We start from the raw sequence: 17,503 nt of genomic DNA, 5'->3' as shown, positions 1-17,503 counted from the left end.
GTGCTAGAATTGCCGGCAGCAGAGCAGGAGGACGAAAAGACACAGTGGATGGATCCCCGCTTCCAGAGAATGGAGAAGCGACATCAGCAAAAGAAAGGGAGGGGCAGGCCTGGATAAGTGCTGAGTCATGGAGCCACACCCCATGGCCTATATAAAGGATCTGCTTTTTGGCATTCCTTGAGTCAGGCAAAGTCTCATCTGGTTGCTGAAGTCACACCTTGGATTCCTGCCTGCCCTGAGAACTCTTGACAGGAATTTGGCAAAGCTGCAGAGGCTTCGTGGCCACGCTTGATACAGACTTCCCTGACCTGGTTGTCGGAGGAGGAGTGGGACACGACAGGTTCAGGCCGGTTCTCTCAAAGTGTTAACACCACTTTATAACACCTTGGTAAGACCATTCTTGGAATACTGCATCCAGCTTTGGTCTGGAATGGGACAACTCAACCCAGCTTGCTGTGGCCAACTCAACCTGGCCAACTGACCGAGGGACAACTTAACAATTCCATTTAATTATTTAAAATAAAATACCAGAGTTGAAGTCTACAAGTCTTAAAGTTGCCAAGGTTGGAGACCCTTGCTCCAGAGAACCTGAGGGCAGGACAAGAAGTAAAGAGATGGAAGGTTATAATGCTTTGAGGGCTGCTTTAGCTCTCTGAAAAAAGAGATTCAACCTAGAAGGAGAAATTAATTAATCCAATTAATCAGTGGAAACGCTTGCTTCCAGAAGTTGTGGCTGCTCCATCATTGGAGGTGCTACAGGTTGACATCTCATACGATAAATCTCCCACTGGTTAGCCTGAATCGCCTTCCCTATAATTAATGACTCATTCATTCATTCTGGTCCCGCTCTTTGGAGACAACAGTAGCTAAGTCTCCTCTTCTGGATGAGGACCCTTCAAATCTTTGAAGACTATATTTCTCCTCGGTTTTTTCTGTATTTTAAATCAGGGGTCTCCAACCTTTCGGACCTCAGGGACCACTAAATTCATAATTTTAAATCCCACGGACCACTAATACGATCTGCCTAATAACCGGCTGGGTGGGTGTGGCTAGATGGTCATGTGACTGGGTGGGCATGGCCAACTTGATGTCACTCACATTGAGGGGCGCCTCGCCAGCCTTTACTCGCCCCTCCCCTCCCAGCCACTCCTCGCCTGCCCACTCGGGCTCCTTAGGGTCCCAACAGGAAGCAGTTGTTGGAGCTAAGCAGCCACCACGAGAAAGAGTTGGCAAAAGAGCTCAGTTCAAATTGGATCTGACCGAGAAGGAGGCTTAGCAGAAACATCTCACTGAGGACTAGGAGCATAAGCTTTCCAAGCAAAGGGAAGACCTGCAGAAGTGCAAGGCCACGTACCAGCACCTGGAGGCTCAGTGGGCTGAGATGGTCAGCCAATTCCAGGCCATGAGGCAGTCCTACTGGAACGAGGCCCTCCAGCTCTTTGCCACTAGTAGCGCTTCTTATCCAGAAGTAGTTTGAGGACCCCTGATTTAGTGCAATATAAAAAACGCAAGTAATTTTTCTGCGGACCACCAACGTTTTCTCATGGACCACCAGTGGTCCACAGACCACCAGTTGGTTACCGTTGCTTTAAATCGACACCTGGAGATCTGCATCTATTATTTTCTAATTGGTTCATCTGTGCAGAGATGAAAAGGGGGTTTTCTTTGACCCGAAGCCATCCCTCCCTAATCTCACATGCCCATGGAGTCCATCTGTGGTTACTACCTAGTAAGAAGAGGTGGGGGGGGAATGCACTTTTCACATGCTCAAAAGGCATCTGTGGAGCCATTAGAAGCATAGGGGGCACATGGTAAGACCACACCTAGAGCACCGCATCCAGTTTTGGTCACCACACTATAAAAAAGATGTTGAGACCAGTGGTGGGTTGTAAATTTTTTTACTGCCAGTTCTGTGGGTGTGGCTTAGTGGGCATGGCATGGCTTGGTGGGTGTGGCAGGGGAAGGATACTGCAAAATCCCCATTTCCTTTCGATCAGCTGGGACTTGGGAAGCAGAGGATAGATGGGAGCGGGGCCAGTCAGAATTTTTACTACCGGTTTTCCGAACTACTCAAAATTTCCGTTACCGGTTCTCCAGACCTGGTCAGAACCTGCTGAAACCCACCCCTGGTTGAGACTCTAGAAAGAGTGCAGAGAAGAGCAACCAGGATGATTAAGGGGCCTGGAGGTTAAAACATACGATGAACGGTTGCAGGAACTGGGCACGGCTAGTCTAGTGAAGAGAAGGACCAGGGGAGACATGATAGCAGTCTTCCAATACTTGAGGGGCTGCCACAGAGAGGAGGAAGGGGGTCAAGCTATTCTTCAAAGCACCTGAAGGCCAGACAAGGAATAATGGATGGAAACTGACGGAGAGATTCAACCTAGAAATAAGGAGAAGTTTTCTGACACTGAGAACAATCAACCAATGAAGAGAAGTTGTGGGAGCTTCATCACTAAAAGAGACTGGACTGCCATTTATTAGAACTGATGTAGAGTCTCCTCCTTGGGCGGGGGTGGTGGGGTGGACTAGATGATCTACAAGGTCCCTTCCAACTCTGTTAATCTGCAAATGGTTCGGAAATCCAAAGAGTCTTTCAGAGCTAAAAAAAAAGCAGACATACCTTCCCCCGGATCTCTCCTTGAGGGTTCGCTTTGGTGCTGACTTGCAGGAAGGCTGTGCCTTGAGCTAGGTGCTGGAGCAGCTCTTCATCGAGGTCCTTCACCACTCCTTGGGCCTACGAGAGACAGACAAGTACCTCAGTAGAGTTCTAGGACAGGATGCAACCTGTCAACTTGCAACGCTTGGTTTAGTGTCTATGGAGATTCTCAGTCATCCAGGTCATGGTTCTCCCAAATATGTCTTTTTTTTTTTCCAAGAGGCAGTTGGACTTTTTGGTTTTTCTTTGAAGACCTTTCACTTCTCCTCCAAGAAGATCTTCAGATCTTCCACAAGTCCACAAGTCTTAAAGGGACCAAGGTTGGAGACCCCCCGGACTAGAGTACACTAGAGTAGACTAGACTAGCTTTGCTGGCTGAGGAACTCTGGGAGTTGAAGTCCACAAGTCTTAAAGGGACCAAGGTTGGAGATCCCTGGACTAGAGTAGACTAGAGTAGACTAGACTAGCTTTGCTGGCTGAGGGACTCTGGGAGTTGAAGTCCACAAGTCTTAAAGGGAGCAAGGTTGGAAACCCCTGTTTTAGAGGATCCTTGAGGCCACTTGGAGGTTGGTCTGTGTCCTCAGCGTCACCTGAGTGGTGCCAATGGGCGTGGGGCCTTCTTGGAACCGCTGAAAGGACCATGTTGTAGACTGGAGATAGAGGATGTGGTATCCCTTCCCTTCTGTTGAGAGAGCGCTGTTCAATTTTGACATGGATGGCCTCTTTTTGACCCCCACTTTCAAACCAGAGGTCCTCTGTCTCCAAAATGTGAACTTCCATTGCCTTCAAAGTGGCCTTTGTCTTTGAAATGCAGATGGACTGCTGAATCTACTCTTGAATAGAATAGAATAGAAGAATAGAATTTTTTTATTGGCCAAGTGTGATTGGACACACAAGGAATTTGTCTTGGTGAAAATGCTCTCAGTGTACATAAAAGATACGTTCATCAAGGTACAACATTTACACCACAAATGATTGTCAATATATTATGATGGGCTTGATGGGCTTGTTCTCCTATGCATTTGTTTAGCAACCGTTCGAAGTTAAAATGGCCACGGAAAAAGTGACTTTTGATGTTTTTTTACCCTTAGGACCAGTGGTGAAATGTAAAATTTATTACTACCGGTTCTGTGGGCTTGGCTTGGTGGGGGGTAATGTGACTGGGTGGGCATGGCCAACTTTTTTTTTTAACTTTTAAAAGCATTTTTTCGACCAAAGAAAAAATGCTTTTAAAAGTAAAAAAAAAACAACCTCTGATGATCGCGTGGCTCAGGTGGGTATGGGGCGGGGGGGCAGGGATTTTTGCTACCGGTTCTCTGAACCACCCACCACCATCTCTACCAGATCGGGTGATCCGGTCCAAACCGGGAGCATTTCACCCCTGCTTAGCACCGTAGCAGCATCGCCATGGTTGTGCAATCAAAATTCAGGCGCTTGGCAACCGCCTCCCATTTATGATGGCTGCCATGTCCCCAAGGTCACATGATCCTCTTTTGTGACCAGCAGTGGGATTCACATATTGTGGCAACCGGTTTGCCCAGCACCGGAAATGTGAGCATGAACATGTATGCGATGTCAAACAACATGGCAATTCGCTTGCGAGCGCCATCTGCACATGCGTGCGGCATTAAAAACACAGCGATATAGGATGGGATTGCGCCTGGACGGTAAATTGACCCACCCGCAGATGGCCACTACCGGTTTGTCTGAACTGGTCTGAACCGGCTGAAGACCATCTCTATTTGCGACCCTCTGACAAAAGCAAAGCCAATGGTGAATCCAGATTCCCTTTAACAACTGGGTTGCTAACATAACGACGGCATTTATTCGCCGAACAACGGTGGCAAGAAAAGCCGTAAAATGGGGGAAATTAAAAAACCCGTCTCGCTTAGCGATGGAAATGTTGGGATCAATTGTACTACGTGCCTCTCCAAACCTAGCGCAGGTCGTCCTCGACTTACAACAGTTCATTTTGTGACCGTCCAAAGTTGCAACGACGTGGAAAAAAAGGAGGACTTATGGCCAGTTTTCACACTTAACGGTTTTTGCAACATCTCCCACATTAGGGGCCGGGATAGCTCAGGCTGTTAAGAAGCCTGTTATTAGAACACAGTAGCCTGCAATTACTGCAGGTTCAAGCCCGGCCCGAGGTTGACTCAGCCTTCCATCCTTTATAAGGTAGGTAAAATGAGGACCCAGATTGTTGGGGGGGCAATAAGTTGACTTTGTATATAAATATACAAATAGGATGAGACTATTGCCTTACACAATGTAAGCTGCCCTGAGTCTTCGGAGAAGGGCGGGATATAAATGTAAACAAACAAAAAAAATGTCACATGATCAAAATTCAGATGCTTGGCCAGTGGTTCATACTTATGACCGTTGCTTTGTCCCAAGGTCATGTCATCCCTTTTTGCAACCCCTTGATGAGCAAATTCACTGGGGTGAAGCCCGATTCACTTAACAACGGTGTTACTAACTTAACAGCTGCAGTGATTCACTTAACAGTGGCGGTGGTTCGGGGGCAGTATTGCAGGCTAATTCTGCTCTGAGTGACTCACCAAGGCTCAAGGTTGACTCAGCCTCCCATCCATGAGGATCCATGAGATCGATGAGGACCCAGATTGTTGGGGGCAAATAGGCTGACTCTGTAAAACCGCTTAGAGAGGGCTGTAAAGCACTGTGAAGAGGTATATAAGCCTAACTGCTGTTGCTGACAACTGTGGCAAGAAAGGTCGTACAACGGGGCAAAACCCACTTAAATACCGTCTCACTTAATGACAGAAATTTGGGGCTCAGTTTGTGGTTGTAAGTCGAGAACTACCTGCATGAATGGTGACTCATTCATATCCGATTATTGCAGGTATGTGCTTGCAATTGTTTGCTGTGTATGTGTGTGTGCTTGTATGTGTGCGCAGCCCATAATAACAGAGAACATTATGCATCTAATGATCTGCTCTCAGTTTAATGGTCTGCCAGCTTAATGTCTTTTCAGAGAACTCCTTCTTGGGAGGCAGCCCAAGGAAAGAATGGCTAATGCCAGAATGGAATTTGTGATCAGTTTTCCTGAGCTTGTTCCATTTTTCCTGCGTTTGGAAATGAAGCTTGGTGTGTCTTCTGCCAGAGGTTCACTGGACACCCACCGTGGGAATTGCCTTATGGAAGTGGCTTTGCATTTTACTGCCCTGAGTGGTAACATCACACCTCACACCTCACACAACAGGGAGGATCCCTCAGCTAGCGTAGACTCAGAAGGAATTATTCCTGATGTTCACTCTCTCTCAGTCCAGCCCACCTCACAGGGTTGTTGCTATGGGGGAAATAGGAAGAGGAAGGAGTATCGTTGGTCTGTTTCCTGCCTTCAAGTTATTTATAATAATGATAGACATGGGAGATGGATGGATGGACAGATGGACGGACAGACAGAGAGACAGAGATAGATAGATAGATAGATAGATAGATAGATAGATAGATAGATAGAAAGATAGATAGATGATAGATGATGATATATAGCTAAATAGATAGATAGAAGATAAATTAGATGATAGGTATGTAGATAGATAGATGATAGAATGATTAATCGATCGATAGATGGTAGATAGATAGATAGATAGATAGATAGATAGATAGATAGATAGATAGATAAGATGATAGATGATAGGTAGATAGATGATAGAATGATGGATGGATGGATGGATGGATGGATGGATGGATGAGATAGATAGACAGATAGATAGATAGATAGATAGATGGATAGATAGGTAGGTAGATAGGTAGATAGATGATAGAATGATTAATTGATCGATAGATGATAGATAGATAGATAGATAGATAGATAGATAGATAGATAGATGATAGATGATAGGTAGATAGATTAGATGATAGAATGATGGGTGGATGGATGGATGGATGAGATAGATAGATAGAAAAATAGATAGAGAGATAGATAGATAGATAGATAGATAGATAGATAGATAGATAGATAGATAGATAGATAGATGGATATTTATTTATTATTTTATTTATTTATTTATTTATTATTATGATTTTTATACCGCCCTTCTCCCGAAGGACTCAGGGCGGTGTACAGGCAAAAATAAAATAGGCAATACAATGTACAATTTAAAATGCAAATTAAAAAACTTATTTTATAATTAGCCTAAAAAGTTTAAAATATATAATAAACTAAAACCCCATTTAAAATTATTAATAAAAAATTTAAAATCGATAAAATTTAAGCCAGCCCCGCGAATGAAAAGATGTGTCTTCAGTTCATGACGGAAGGTCCAAGGTCAGGTATTTGGCGAAACCCGGGGAAGCTCGTTCCAGAGTGTGGAGCCCCACAGAGAAGGACCTTCCTGGGGCCGCCAGCCGACATTGCTTGGCGGACGGCACCCTGAGAAGTCCCTCTGTGAGAGCGCACGGGTCGGTGGGAGGCATGCGGTAACAGCAGGCGGTCCCGTAAGTACCCAGGCCCCAAGCCATGGAGCGCTTTAAAGGTCGTAACAAATTTAAAGTGCACTCGAAGGCCACAGGTAGCCAGTGCAGTCTGCGAGGAGCGGTGTTACGGGAGCTACGCGTAGCTCCTCTATCACCCGCGCAGCTGCATTCTGACTAACTGAAGCCTCCGAGTGCACCTCAAGGGGAGCCCCATGTAGAGAGCATTACAATAATCCAAGCGAGAGGTAACGAGCGATGAGTGACTGTGCACAAGGCATCCCGATCAAGGAAGGCGAACTGCCGAACCAGGCGAACCTGGTGGAAGGCCCTCCTGGAGACGGCCACAAATGATCTTCAAACGACAGCCGCTCATCCAGGAGGACACCTGTTGCGCACCCTATCCTTTGGGGCCAATAACTGCTTCCAACAGTCAGCTGCGCTGCAGCTGACTGAATCGGGATGCCGCATCCACAGCCACTCCGCCTTGGAGGGATTAAGCTTGAGCCTGTTTCTCCCCATCCAGACCCAGACGGCTTCCAAACACCGGGACAGCACTTCAACAACTTCATTGGGGTGGCCCGGGTGGAAAAGTACAGCTGGGTGTCATCAGCGCACAGCTGGTATCTCACCCCAAGCCACTGATGATCTCACCCAACGGTTCATATAGATGTTGAACAGAAGGGCGAGAGAATCGACCCCGCGGCACCCCACAAGTGAGGCACCTCGCGGTTGACCTCTGCCCCCTGTCAACACTGCTCACCGGTCGGAGAGATAGGAGGAGAACCACCGATACACGGTGCCTCCCACTCCCAATCCCCAACCGGCGCAGCAAGATACCATGGTCGATGGTATCAAAAGCCGCTGAGAGGTCTAATAGGACCAGGGCAGAGGAGTAACCCCGTCCCTGGCCCTCCAGAGATCATCCACCAATGCGACCAAAGCTGTCTCCGTGCTGTATCCGGGTCGGAAGCCGGACTGAACGGGTCTAGATAGACGGCTTCATCCAGGTATTGGGGTAGCTGTCGCCACAGCATTTCTACAACCTTCGCAACAAAGCCAAGGTTGGAGACTGGACGATAATTACCCAAAATAGCTGGGTCCAGGAGGGCTTTTGAGGAGGGTCTCACCACCGCCTCTTTCAAGGCGGCAGGGAAAACCCCTTCCAACAAAGAAGCGTTGATAATCCTCTGGAGCCAGCCTCGTGTCACCTCCTGAGTGGCCAGTACCAGCCAGGAAGGACACGGGTCCAGTAAACATGTCATGGCGTGAAGCCTCCCCAACATGGATGGATGGATGGATAGGTAGGTAGATAGATAGATGATAGAATGAGTGATTGATCGATAGATGATAGATGATAGATAGATAGATAGACAGACAGAAGATGATAGATAAATAGATAGAAGATAGGTAAAATGATTGATAGATAGATAGATGAGAGATATGTAGATATAGATGATAGAATGATTGAATGATTGATAGATGATAGATAGAAAGATAGACAGACAGATGGATAGATAGATAAGATGATAGATAGATGATAGATGATAGATAGATATGTATATAGATGATAGAATGATTGATTGATTGAGAGAGAGAGAGATGGATGGATAGATAGTAGGTAGATAGGTAGATAGATGATAGAACAATTGATTAATTGATTGATTGATAGATGATAGATAAGATAGATAAAGATGATTGATAGATAGATGATAGAATGATAGAAAGATAGATAGATAGATAGATAGATAGATAGATAGATAGATAGATAGATAGATAGATAGATATAAGAGAGACAGACAGACAGACGGCAGGACATTGCATTTCCGGCCAGAAGGCTGCCCCTTAGCCCCTTACCTCCGTGCCGTAGAAGCTTCTCAGCAGCCTCCTGTGCTCGGGGAGGCTGGTCTCGCGAATCTCTCCCAGTTCGGCAAAACCATGCAAGTGAGCGCTGACGGTGCCATCGTCTGCCCTGCCCAGGCCGGCCACCACAATTTCATAGTGCAGATGGCAGTGACCGTCCAAAGAGACCCAGGAGTGGCCCGCAGAGCCCGTGTGCACCGCAGGGGATACAAACTGGCCGGCCAGAGGGATAGGAAGTTCTACAGGACGAAAGACACCAGTTCATTGAGTGACGGTTCCCAAGTTATGACGGCATTGGGGGGGAAAAAAGTGAGTGGTGATCATTTTTCACACTTAACGACCGTTGCAACGTCCCCATGATCACATGATCAAAATTTGAACGCTTGGCAACAGACTCGTATTTATGACGGTGGCAGCCTCCTGGGGTCATGGGATCCCCATTTGTGACCTTCTGACAAGCCAAGTCAACGGAGAGCCAGATTCACTTAACAAGCGTGGCAGGGAAAGTCATAAAATGGAGCAAAATTTTGCTTATCAAATGTTTCATTTAGCAACAGGGCCGTAATAGCTCAGGCTGTTAGAAGCCTGTTATTAGAACACAGCAGCCTGCAACTACTGCAGGTTCAAGCCCGGCCCGAGGTTGACTCATCCTTCCCTCCTTTATAAGGTAGGTAAAATGAGGACCCAGATTGTTGGGGGGGCAATAAGTTGACTTTGTAAAAAATATACAAATAGAATGAGACTATTGCCTTATACACTGTAAGCCGCCCTGAGTCTTCGGAGAAGGGCGGGATATAAATGTAAATAAAAATAATAATAATAATAATAATAAAAACAACAGGAATGCTGGGGTCAAGTGTGGTCATAAGTCAAGGACTAAACTGTATTGGGTTCTTTTGATCCTCATATTCAAATACCACAGGTAATCCTCGGTTTACGACCATTCACTTAGGGAGTATTTGAAGTTACAACAGCACTGACGAAAGTGACTTATGACTGGTTCTCACACTTGCGACTATTGCAATATCCCCGTGATCTTGCACGCCAATTTTGGGCACTTGGCAACCGGCACGTATTTATTTATGATGGGGCACGTGATCAACATCGGCAGCCTCCCCAGCCAGCTTTCCTTTCCGACAAGCAAAGTAAATGGAGGAAGCCAGATTTGCTTAACAACCGCATCCTATTAGATCTCTCAGCGGCTTTTGATACCATCGACCATGGTATCTTGCATCTCCGCCTCATCTCGCCACCCTGTTCAACATCTATATGAAGCCGCTGGGTGAGGTCATCAGTGGTTTCGGGGTGAGTTATCATCTGTACGCTGATGATACTCAGCTGTACTTTTCCACCCCGGACCACCCCAACGAAGCGGTCGAAGTGCTGTCCCGGTGCCTGGAAGCTGTACGGGTCTGGATGGGGAGAAACAGACTCAAGCTCAATCCCTCCAAGACGGAGTGGCTGTGGATGCCGGCATCCCGGTACAGCCAGCTGCACCCGCAGCTGACTGTTGGGGGCGAGTTAGTGGCCCCAAAGGAGGTGGTTCGCAACTTGGGCGCCCTCCTGGATGGACGGCTGTCCTTTGATGAACATCTGGCGGCCGTCTCCAGGAGGGCCTTTTACCAAGTTCGCTTGGTCCGCCAGTTGCGTCCCTTCCTTGACCGGGATGCCTTATGCACAGTCACTCACGCTCTGGTTACGTCTCGGTGGGATTACTGCAATGCTCTCTACATGGGGCTGCCTTTGAGGTGCACCCGGAGGCTGCAGTTAGTCCAGAATGCGGCTGCGCGAGTAGTAATGGGAGCCGCTCGTGGCTCCCACGTGACATCGCTGCTCCGTAGTCTGCACTGGCTTCCTGTGGTCTTTCGGGTGCGCTTCAAGATTTTGGTAACTATCTTTAAAGCGCTCCATGGCTTAGGACCCGGGTACTTACGAGACCGCCTGCTGCTACCCTATGCCTCCCACCGACCCGTACGCTCTCATAGAGAGGGTCTCCTCAGGGTGCCATCCGCCAAACAGTGTCGGCTGGCGGCCCCCAGGGGTAGGGCCTTCTCTGTGGGAGCATCGACGCTCTTATTTATTTATTTATTTATTTATTAAATTTTATACCGCCTTTCTCCCGAAGGACTCAGGGCGGTGTACAGCCAGAATAAAAACAAAGATGTATACAATTTAAAACAACATTTAAAAAGAGCAAATTTTAAAGGCTGATTATTAAAATTTAAGTTAAAAAGTTATATTAAAAAACCCAATTAAAATACATCACTAATTATGCCAGTCCCGCTTTAATGAATAAATATGTTTTGAGCTCACGACGGAAGGTCCGAAGATCAGGCACTTGACGCAGGCCGGGGGGAAGTTCGTTCCAGAGCGTCAGTGCCCCCACAGAGAAGGCCCTACTCCTGGGGGCCGCCAGCCGACACTGTTTGGCGGACGGCACCCTGAGGAGACCCTCTCTGTGCGAGCGTACAGGTCGGTGGGAGGCAAAGGGTAACAGCAGGCGGTCTCGTAAGTACCCAGGTCCTAAGCCATGGAGCGCTTTAAAGATAGTTACCAAAATCTTGAAGCGCACCCGAAAGACCACAGGAAGCCAGTGCAGACTACGGAGCAGCGATGTCACGTGGGAGCCACGAGCGGCTCCCGTTACTACTCGCGCAGCCTCATTCTGGACTAACTGCAGCCTCCGGGTGCACCTCAAGGTGACGCTCTGGAATGAACTCCCCCCTGGCCTACGTCAAGTGCCTGATCTTCGGACCTTCCGTCGTGAGCTAAAAACATACTTATTTACTCAAGCGGGACTGGCATAATAGTTTGATTTTAAATTGGAGTTTTATTAATATTCTTAAATATTTTAAGTTTAATTTTAATTATTAGCCGTTTTTGTAATTTTGATATGTTTTAATTTGTTTTAATTGTACATATTTTGTATTTTATCTCCGGCTGTACACCGCCCTGAGTCCTTCGGGAGAAGGGCGGTATAAAAATTCAATAAATAAATAAATAAAATAAATAAAACCGCATGATTCTCTTAACAACTGCTGTGATTCGCTTAACAACCACGGCAAAAAAGATCATAAAATTGGGCACAACTCACTTAACAACTGCTTTGCTTAGCAACAGAAATGCCGATCTCATTTGTGGTCGTAGGTTGAGCACTATCTATACCTAAGTTTCACACTCCAGGATTTTTAAGGGTGGCAATGACTTCCTCCTTTCTACCACAGTGTTTCTCAAATTGGGAGCTTTAAGATGGGTGGAGGTCAACTCCCATGTTGGCTGGGGCATTCTGGGAGTTGAAGCAGTGGTGGAATCCAATTTTTTTTTACTACCGGTTCTGTGGGTGTGGTTTGATAGGCATGGCAGGGGAAGGACTCTGCAAAATCTCCATTCCCTCCCCACTCTTGGGGGAAGGATACTGCAAAATCCCCATTCCCACCCCACTCTGTGGCCAGCCAGAGATGGCATTTGCCGGTTCTCCGAACTACTCCGAACAGTCGTGTAAATAAAAGAGGTTTTGCAGGGACCAATTCCTGCTTCCTGCTTTTTAAGGGAGCCTAGGTCAGAACACTTGCGAGGCCTGGGGCGGGAAGGGAACTGGGCCATGGGAGTGGCAGGCTAGTCCATGGCCTGGAACTGGACCGCAGCCCAGAGATTGGGGACCCCTGTTGTGGATTTCCAATTCCCAGAATTCCACAGTCAGTATGGCTGGCTGAGGAATTCTGGGAATTCTGGGAGTTGAAGTCCACAAGTCTTATTAAAGTTGCCAAGACTGTTGGAGACAGCCCTCCCCCTTCCCTGAGCTGGACCAAAAACTTTGTTCACACCACAACCACTAGAGCAGCGGTTCTCAACCTGTGGGTCGGGACCCCGTTGGGGATTGAATGACGATTTGCCAGGGGTCACTTAAGACCATCGGAAATATGGGAAGTATACTTGCGAGTCGAAGAATCGCGCTCCAATGGTTGATTCCACAAGCCAGCTGCAGGCTCTTCAAATCGCTAGCCAAATTCGGCTTCAGGCGCGATGAATTAAAAAAGAGAGAAATCTTTGCTCTGAGGTCTCCCTCTCAAGCCAGCTGCAATCACTCCCAGTCGCTAGCCTAATCTGGCTTCAGGCACCATAAACTTAATAGGGGAGGAGTCTCCGCTTTAATGCCTCCGTCCTCAAGGCAATCGCAAGCAGTTCAGATCGCTAGCCAATATGGCTTCAGGCACGATAAGTTCAAAACGAAAATAATTTTACGGTTGGGGTCGCCACATCATGGGGAATTGTATTAAAGGGGTTGCAGCACTATAAAGGTTGAGAACCACTGCACTAGAGGATTCCCCCATTTTCTGGCTCAGCAATTTCACACACTCTGCGTACGAGTACCTTGATAACGGGCCAAGAGTCCGTTGTAGAGCATGGAGTTTATCTGTCCACGCAATTCTCCGTCTTCAAAGTCCTTGGTGGCGACATTTAAGAAGAGCTCGTTCTGTAGCAGCATGTGGGCATCGCGCCCGCTGGCTTGTGTCCAGGAGCCACTGGCCTAAAAATTAACCAGGGTGTCAGCAGAGAGAAACAAATGTACACGGCTTGGTTCTTTGTCAAGGGTGATTTCCAAGCACGGGCAAAGTGGAACAATGCATAAATACTTACAGACCCTCACATCCAGGACATAAACTGCTTCAACTCCTACCCTCAAAACGACGCTATAGAGCACTGCACACCAGAACAACTAGACACAAGAACAGTTTTTTCCCGAAGGCCATCACTCTGCTAAACAAATAATTCCCTCAACACTGTCAGACTATTTACTGAATCTGCACTACTATTAATCGTTTCATAGTTCCCATCACCAATCTCTTTCCACTTATGACTGTATGACTGTAACTTTGTTGCTGGCAATCCTTATGATTTATATTGATATATTGACCATCATTTGTGTTGTAAATGTTGTACCTTGATGAAGGTATCTTTTCTTTTATGTACACTGAGACATCATATGCACCAAGACAAATTCCTTGTGTGTCCAATCACACTTGGCCAATAAAAAATTCTATTCTATTCTATTCATTTCACACATTTTGAAGTCTCCGATCCCCAAATCCACCCGCTCTTCTGCCGGCCAACGCTCACCATGCCATCCCTGTAGCTGTGGGTCATGTCGTGCAAAATGCTACGTTTATTTCTTCGGCGGGGTTTGGTCTCCAAGGTGACGCCAATCACCTCGCTTCCTGTTCCGGCTACCTGGATCTAGACAGAAGATTGTCCCAAATTAACGTCCAAAGCCACATTAACTGAATAACGGTATAAAAGAATAACAGAGTTGGAAGATATCTTGGAAGCAGCGCTGGGCTGCTGGGGGTTCGGGAGAACCTCTAGCTAAGATTCTGTGCAGTTTGGAGAATCCCCAAATCCCACTCCTGACTGGCCCTGCCCACCCCTCCTCTCCTACCCCTCCCGTCCCTTCCCAGGAGTCTCCACTCAGTCCGTTTTGGATGCAGATAACCCCAGGGCGCACGCGGAGACTTGGGGACGTTAAAAAACGGGCCTATCGGAAGTTCAGGAAGGCTGGAGACAGGCCCGTTTCCAGCCTCCAGAAGGCCTCCGGAGCCTGGGGAGGCCATTTTTGCCCTCCTGGAGCCTCGAGGAAAGCCTCCGGAGCCCGTGGAGGGCAAAAATGCCCCCTCCTGTGCTGTAGGAGGCCATCTAGGCAAGGGGTCTCCAACCTTGGTCCCTTTAAGCAAAGCTGGCTGAGAAACTCTGGGAGTTGAAGTCCACAAGTCTTAAAGGGACCAAGGTTGGAGACCCCTGATCTAGGCCATGCCCACCATGGCCACGCCCACCCAGCAACCGGGCAGAGAACTCCTTGCTAAAATTTTTGAAGCCCATCCCTGCTTGGAGGTCTTTTAGTCCAACCCTTTGCTCAAGAAGGAAACCCTATATATACTGTTTCAGAGTCAAATGGTTGTCCAACCTCTTCTTAAAAACCTCCAGTGATGATGGAGCACCCACAACTTCTGAAGGCAAGTTGTTCCAGTGATTAATTCTTCTCACTGTCAGGAAATTTCGCCTTAGTTCTAGGTTGTTTCTGTCTTTGACTAGTTTCCAACCAGTGGTTCACTGGCTTTGATATTTCTCACGTGCGAATGTGCTTTTCCTCATCTGTTCACAATGAAGCACAAACTTGCCTAAGTTGGCAGCAGCTTTCTTCCCTGCTGGGTCCCCATGACAATGTCCCCAAACCTAATGGAGTACAGATCGTCCTTGAGTGGCAACAGTTCGATTGGGGACCGTTCGAAGTTACAACGGCATTGAAAGCAGTAACCCGCTACGACCGTGTTTCCACACTTATAACCTTTTTCAGAATCCTAGGAGGTCAGAAGGTCACAAAAGATGATCACACGATCCTGGGACACTGCAACCATTCATAATAATATGAACCGGTTGCCAGGCGTCCAAATTTTGATCACGTTTCCATGGGGATGCTTGCGATGGTCCTAAGTCCTCTTTTTCAGTGCTGTTGTGATTCCAGCCCCCGAACCTGGCCCCATGCCCGGAAGTGACTTGGAGTTGGGCCTGCTGCCAAAAAGTGACTTGGACAGTAAGGGGGAAGGGCCATCAGGACTTACTTCGGGAGCACCGGCTTCCCTGGCTCAGCTCCAGAAGCCAGAAGCAGGCCAGGTGAAAGAGATAACGAGGCCTCCATCCCCTGACTCTTCCCCCTCCCAGGCCACGCCTGCAGACCCAGCTGACGGCAATCAGGTTTAGTTTCATAGGCAGGAGAGGAGGGAACAACAGAAGCAAAGGTGGGGCAGGCCTAGGAAGTGCTGAGTCATGGAGCCACAGCCCACAGGATATAAAAGGCAGCCAGAGCTGCTGTGTCTCTTTGTAACAGGCAAATCCACTGATTGACTAGAGCTGAAGTTTGTGACACACCAGCCTCGTGGAAGATAACGAGGGCTCTTGGCAGATGCTGGCTCTTTTGTTGCCAGAGCTGATAGTGCCGGCTAATTAAGCCATCATTCGGGCGGAGGCGGAGGAGGACAGAAAAAGTGCCGTTGTAACTTCGAAGTCAATAAGTGAATGGTTACAAATTGAAAACTACCTGTGTTCAGTAGCAAGATCAGGAAGGGCTGTGAGGGCTCACATCAAGGTATTGAGGAGCTGCACGCAATTGTGGGGCTTACATTGTGCTCACCTGCTGCGATCTCATGTGCAAACTATCAGCCATGCCAGCAAAAAAAACCCTCCTACCTGGTACTCCCACGTCCCATTTCCATGTAGCACAATCTTGGCAGAGCCCACTGCCCCTGTGTGGGTGGGTATCAAGGCGTTGGCTCCACAAAGCACACTCTGTATGGCTGGGAAGAGAAAGAGAGAGAGAGAGAGAGAGGGAGAGAGAGGGAAATGATGGTTTTAGGATGACAATGTAGTTAGATGAGCATGCTGACTGGGGAATTCTGAGAGTTGAAGTCCACATATCTTGCAATTATGTGTAAAGCAGGGGTGAAACGTAAAATTTGTTACTACTGGTTCTGTGGGCGTGGTTTGGTGTGTGTGGGGGGTGTTATGTGACTGGGTTGGGCGTGGCCAACTTTTTATTTTTACTTTTAAAAGCATTTTTTCTACAACCTCTTTGGCCGAAGAGGTTGTAAAAAAATGCTTTTAAAAGGTTCTGGCGATCAGGCAACTCAGCTGGGATCTCCAGAGGGGAAAAAAAGAAAGCTTTTAAAGGGTCCTGACAATCCCAGCTGAGCCGCGCGATCATCAGAGGCTTTTTTTTTTTTTTATTTTAAAAGCATTTTTTCTTCGGCCGAAAAAAAAAAGTTTTTTAAAAAAACCTCTGATGATCGCACGGCTCAACTGGGGCGGGGGGGTGGGGTAGGGATTTTTGCTACCAGTTCTCCAAACCACCCGACGCCATCGCTACTGGATCGGGAGATCCGGTCCGAACCGGGAACATTTCACCCCTGGTGTAGAGTAGTTACAACCCAGATTTGAAATTCCGACAGAGGCAGGGTTGTCATGGTTACGTCACATGGCTATACAGGTCATCCTTGACTTATGACCACAACGGAGCCCAAAATTTCTGTCCCTAAGCGAGACCGTGGTTAAGCGAAATTTTGCCCCATGTTATGAACTTCCTTTGCCACAGTTATGAAAGTCAATTGTTGCAGTTCTTAAAAATTAAAAACAGGGCAGTTAAGTGAATCCGGCTTCCCCATTGACTTCGCTTTGTCAGAAGGTTGCAGAGTGGGATCACGTGACCTGACCCCTGGGACACTGCAACCGTCATAAGTACACGCCAGTTGCCAAGCATCCAAATTTTGATCACGTGACCATGGGGATGTTGCAACAGTCATAAGTGTGACAAAACAGTCCTAAGTCACTTTTTTCAGTGGTTCTGTAACTTCGAACGGTCACTAAATGAACGGTTGTAAGTCAAGGACTAGAGGAACACGGTGTTGTGGTCCGTCAGCAGCCAACGGAGCTGGCAACGGAGTCGGACAGCGATGAGGCTGAGGTGAGGCCAGGGCCATCGCGAAGTGAGATGCGGAC

General features: G+C 47.5%; 1 protein-coding gene across 1 annotated transcript in view; it reads right to left on the bottom strand.

Annotated features, from left to right (window-relative positions):
* CHRD (chordin) overlaps positions 1–17,503 on the bottom strand; it is an 85,554-nt gene that overhangs the window by 25,324 nt on the left and 42,727 nt on the right. Inside the window, exons 11-15 of the mRNA XM_058189079.1 lie at positions 16,199–16,305; positions 14,078–14,194; positions 13,331–13,487; positions 8,954–9,198; positions 2,624–2,737 (exon numbers count right to left, since the gene is read on the bottom strand). Coding sequence (XP_058045062.1) covers positions 2,624–2,737; positions 8,954–9,198; positions 13,331–13,487; positions 14,078–14,194; positions 16,199–16,305 — 740 coding nt within the window. The remainder of the gene's footprint in view (positions 1–2,623; positions 2,738–8,953; positions 9,199–13,330; positions 13,488–14,077; positions 14,195–16,198; positions 16,306–17,503) is intronic.

This window comes from Ahaetulla prasina, chromosome 6 (assembly GCF_028640845.1).
Source record: "Ahaetulla prasina isolate Xishuangbanna chromosome 6, ASM2864084v1, whole genome shotgun sequence".
NCBI lineage: Eukaryota > Metazoa > Chordata > Lepidosauria > Squamata > Colubridae > Ahaetulla > Ahaetulla prasina.
The sequence above is the reverse complement of the archived record's forward strand: the minus strand, read 5'-3'. Positions and strand labels throughout refer to the sequence as shown.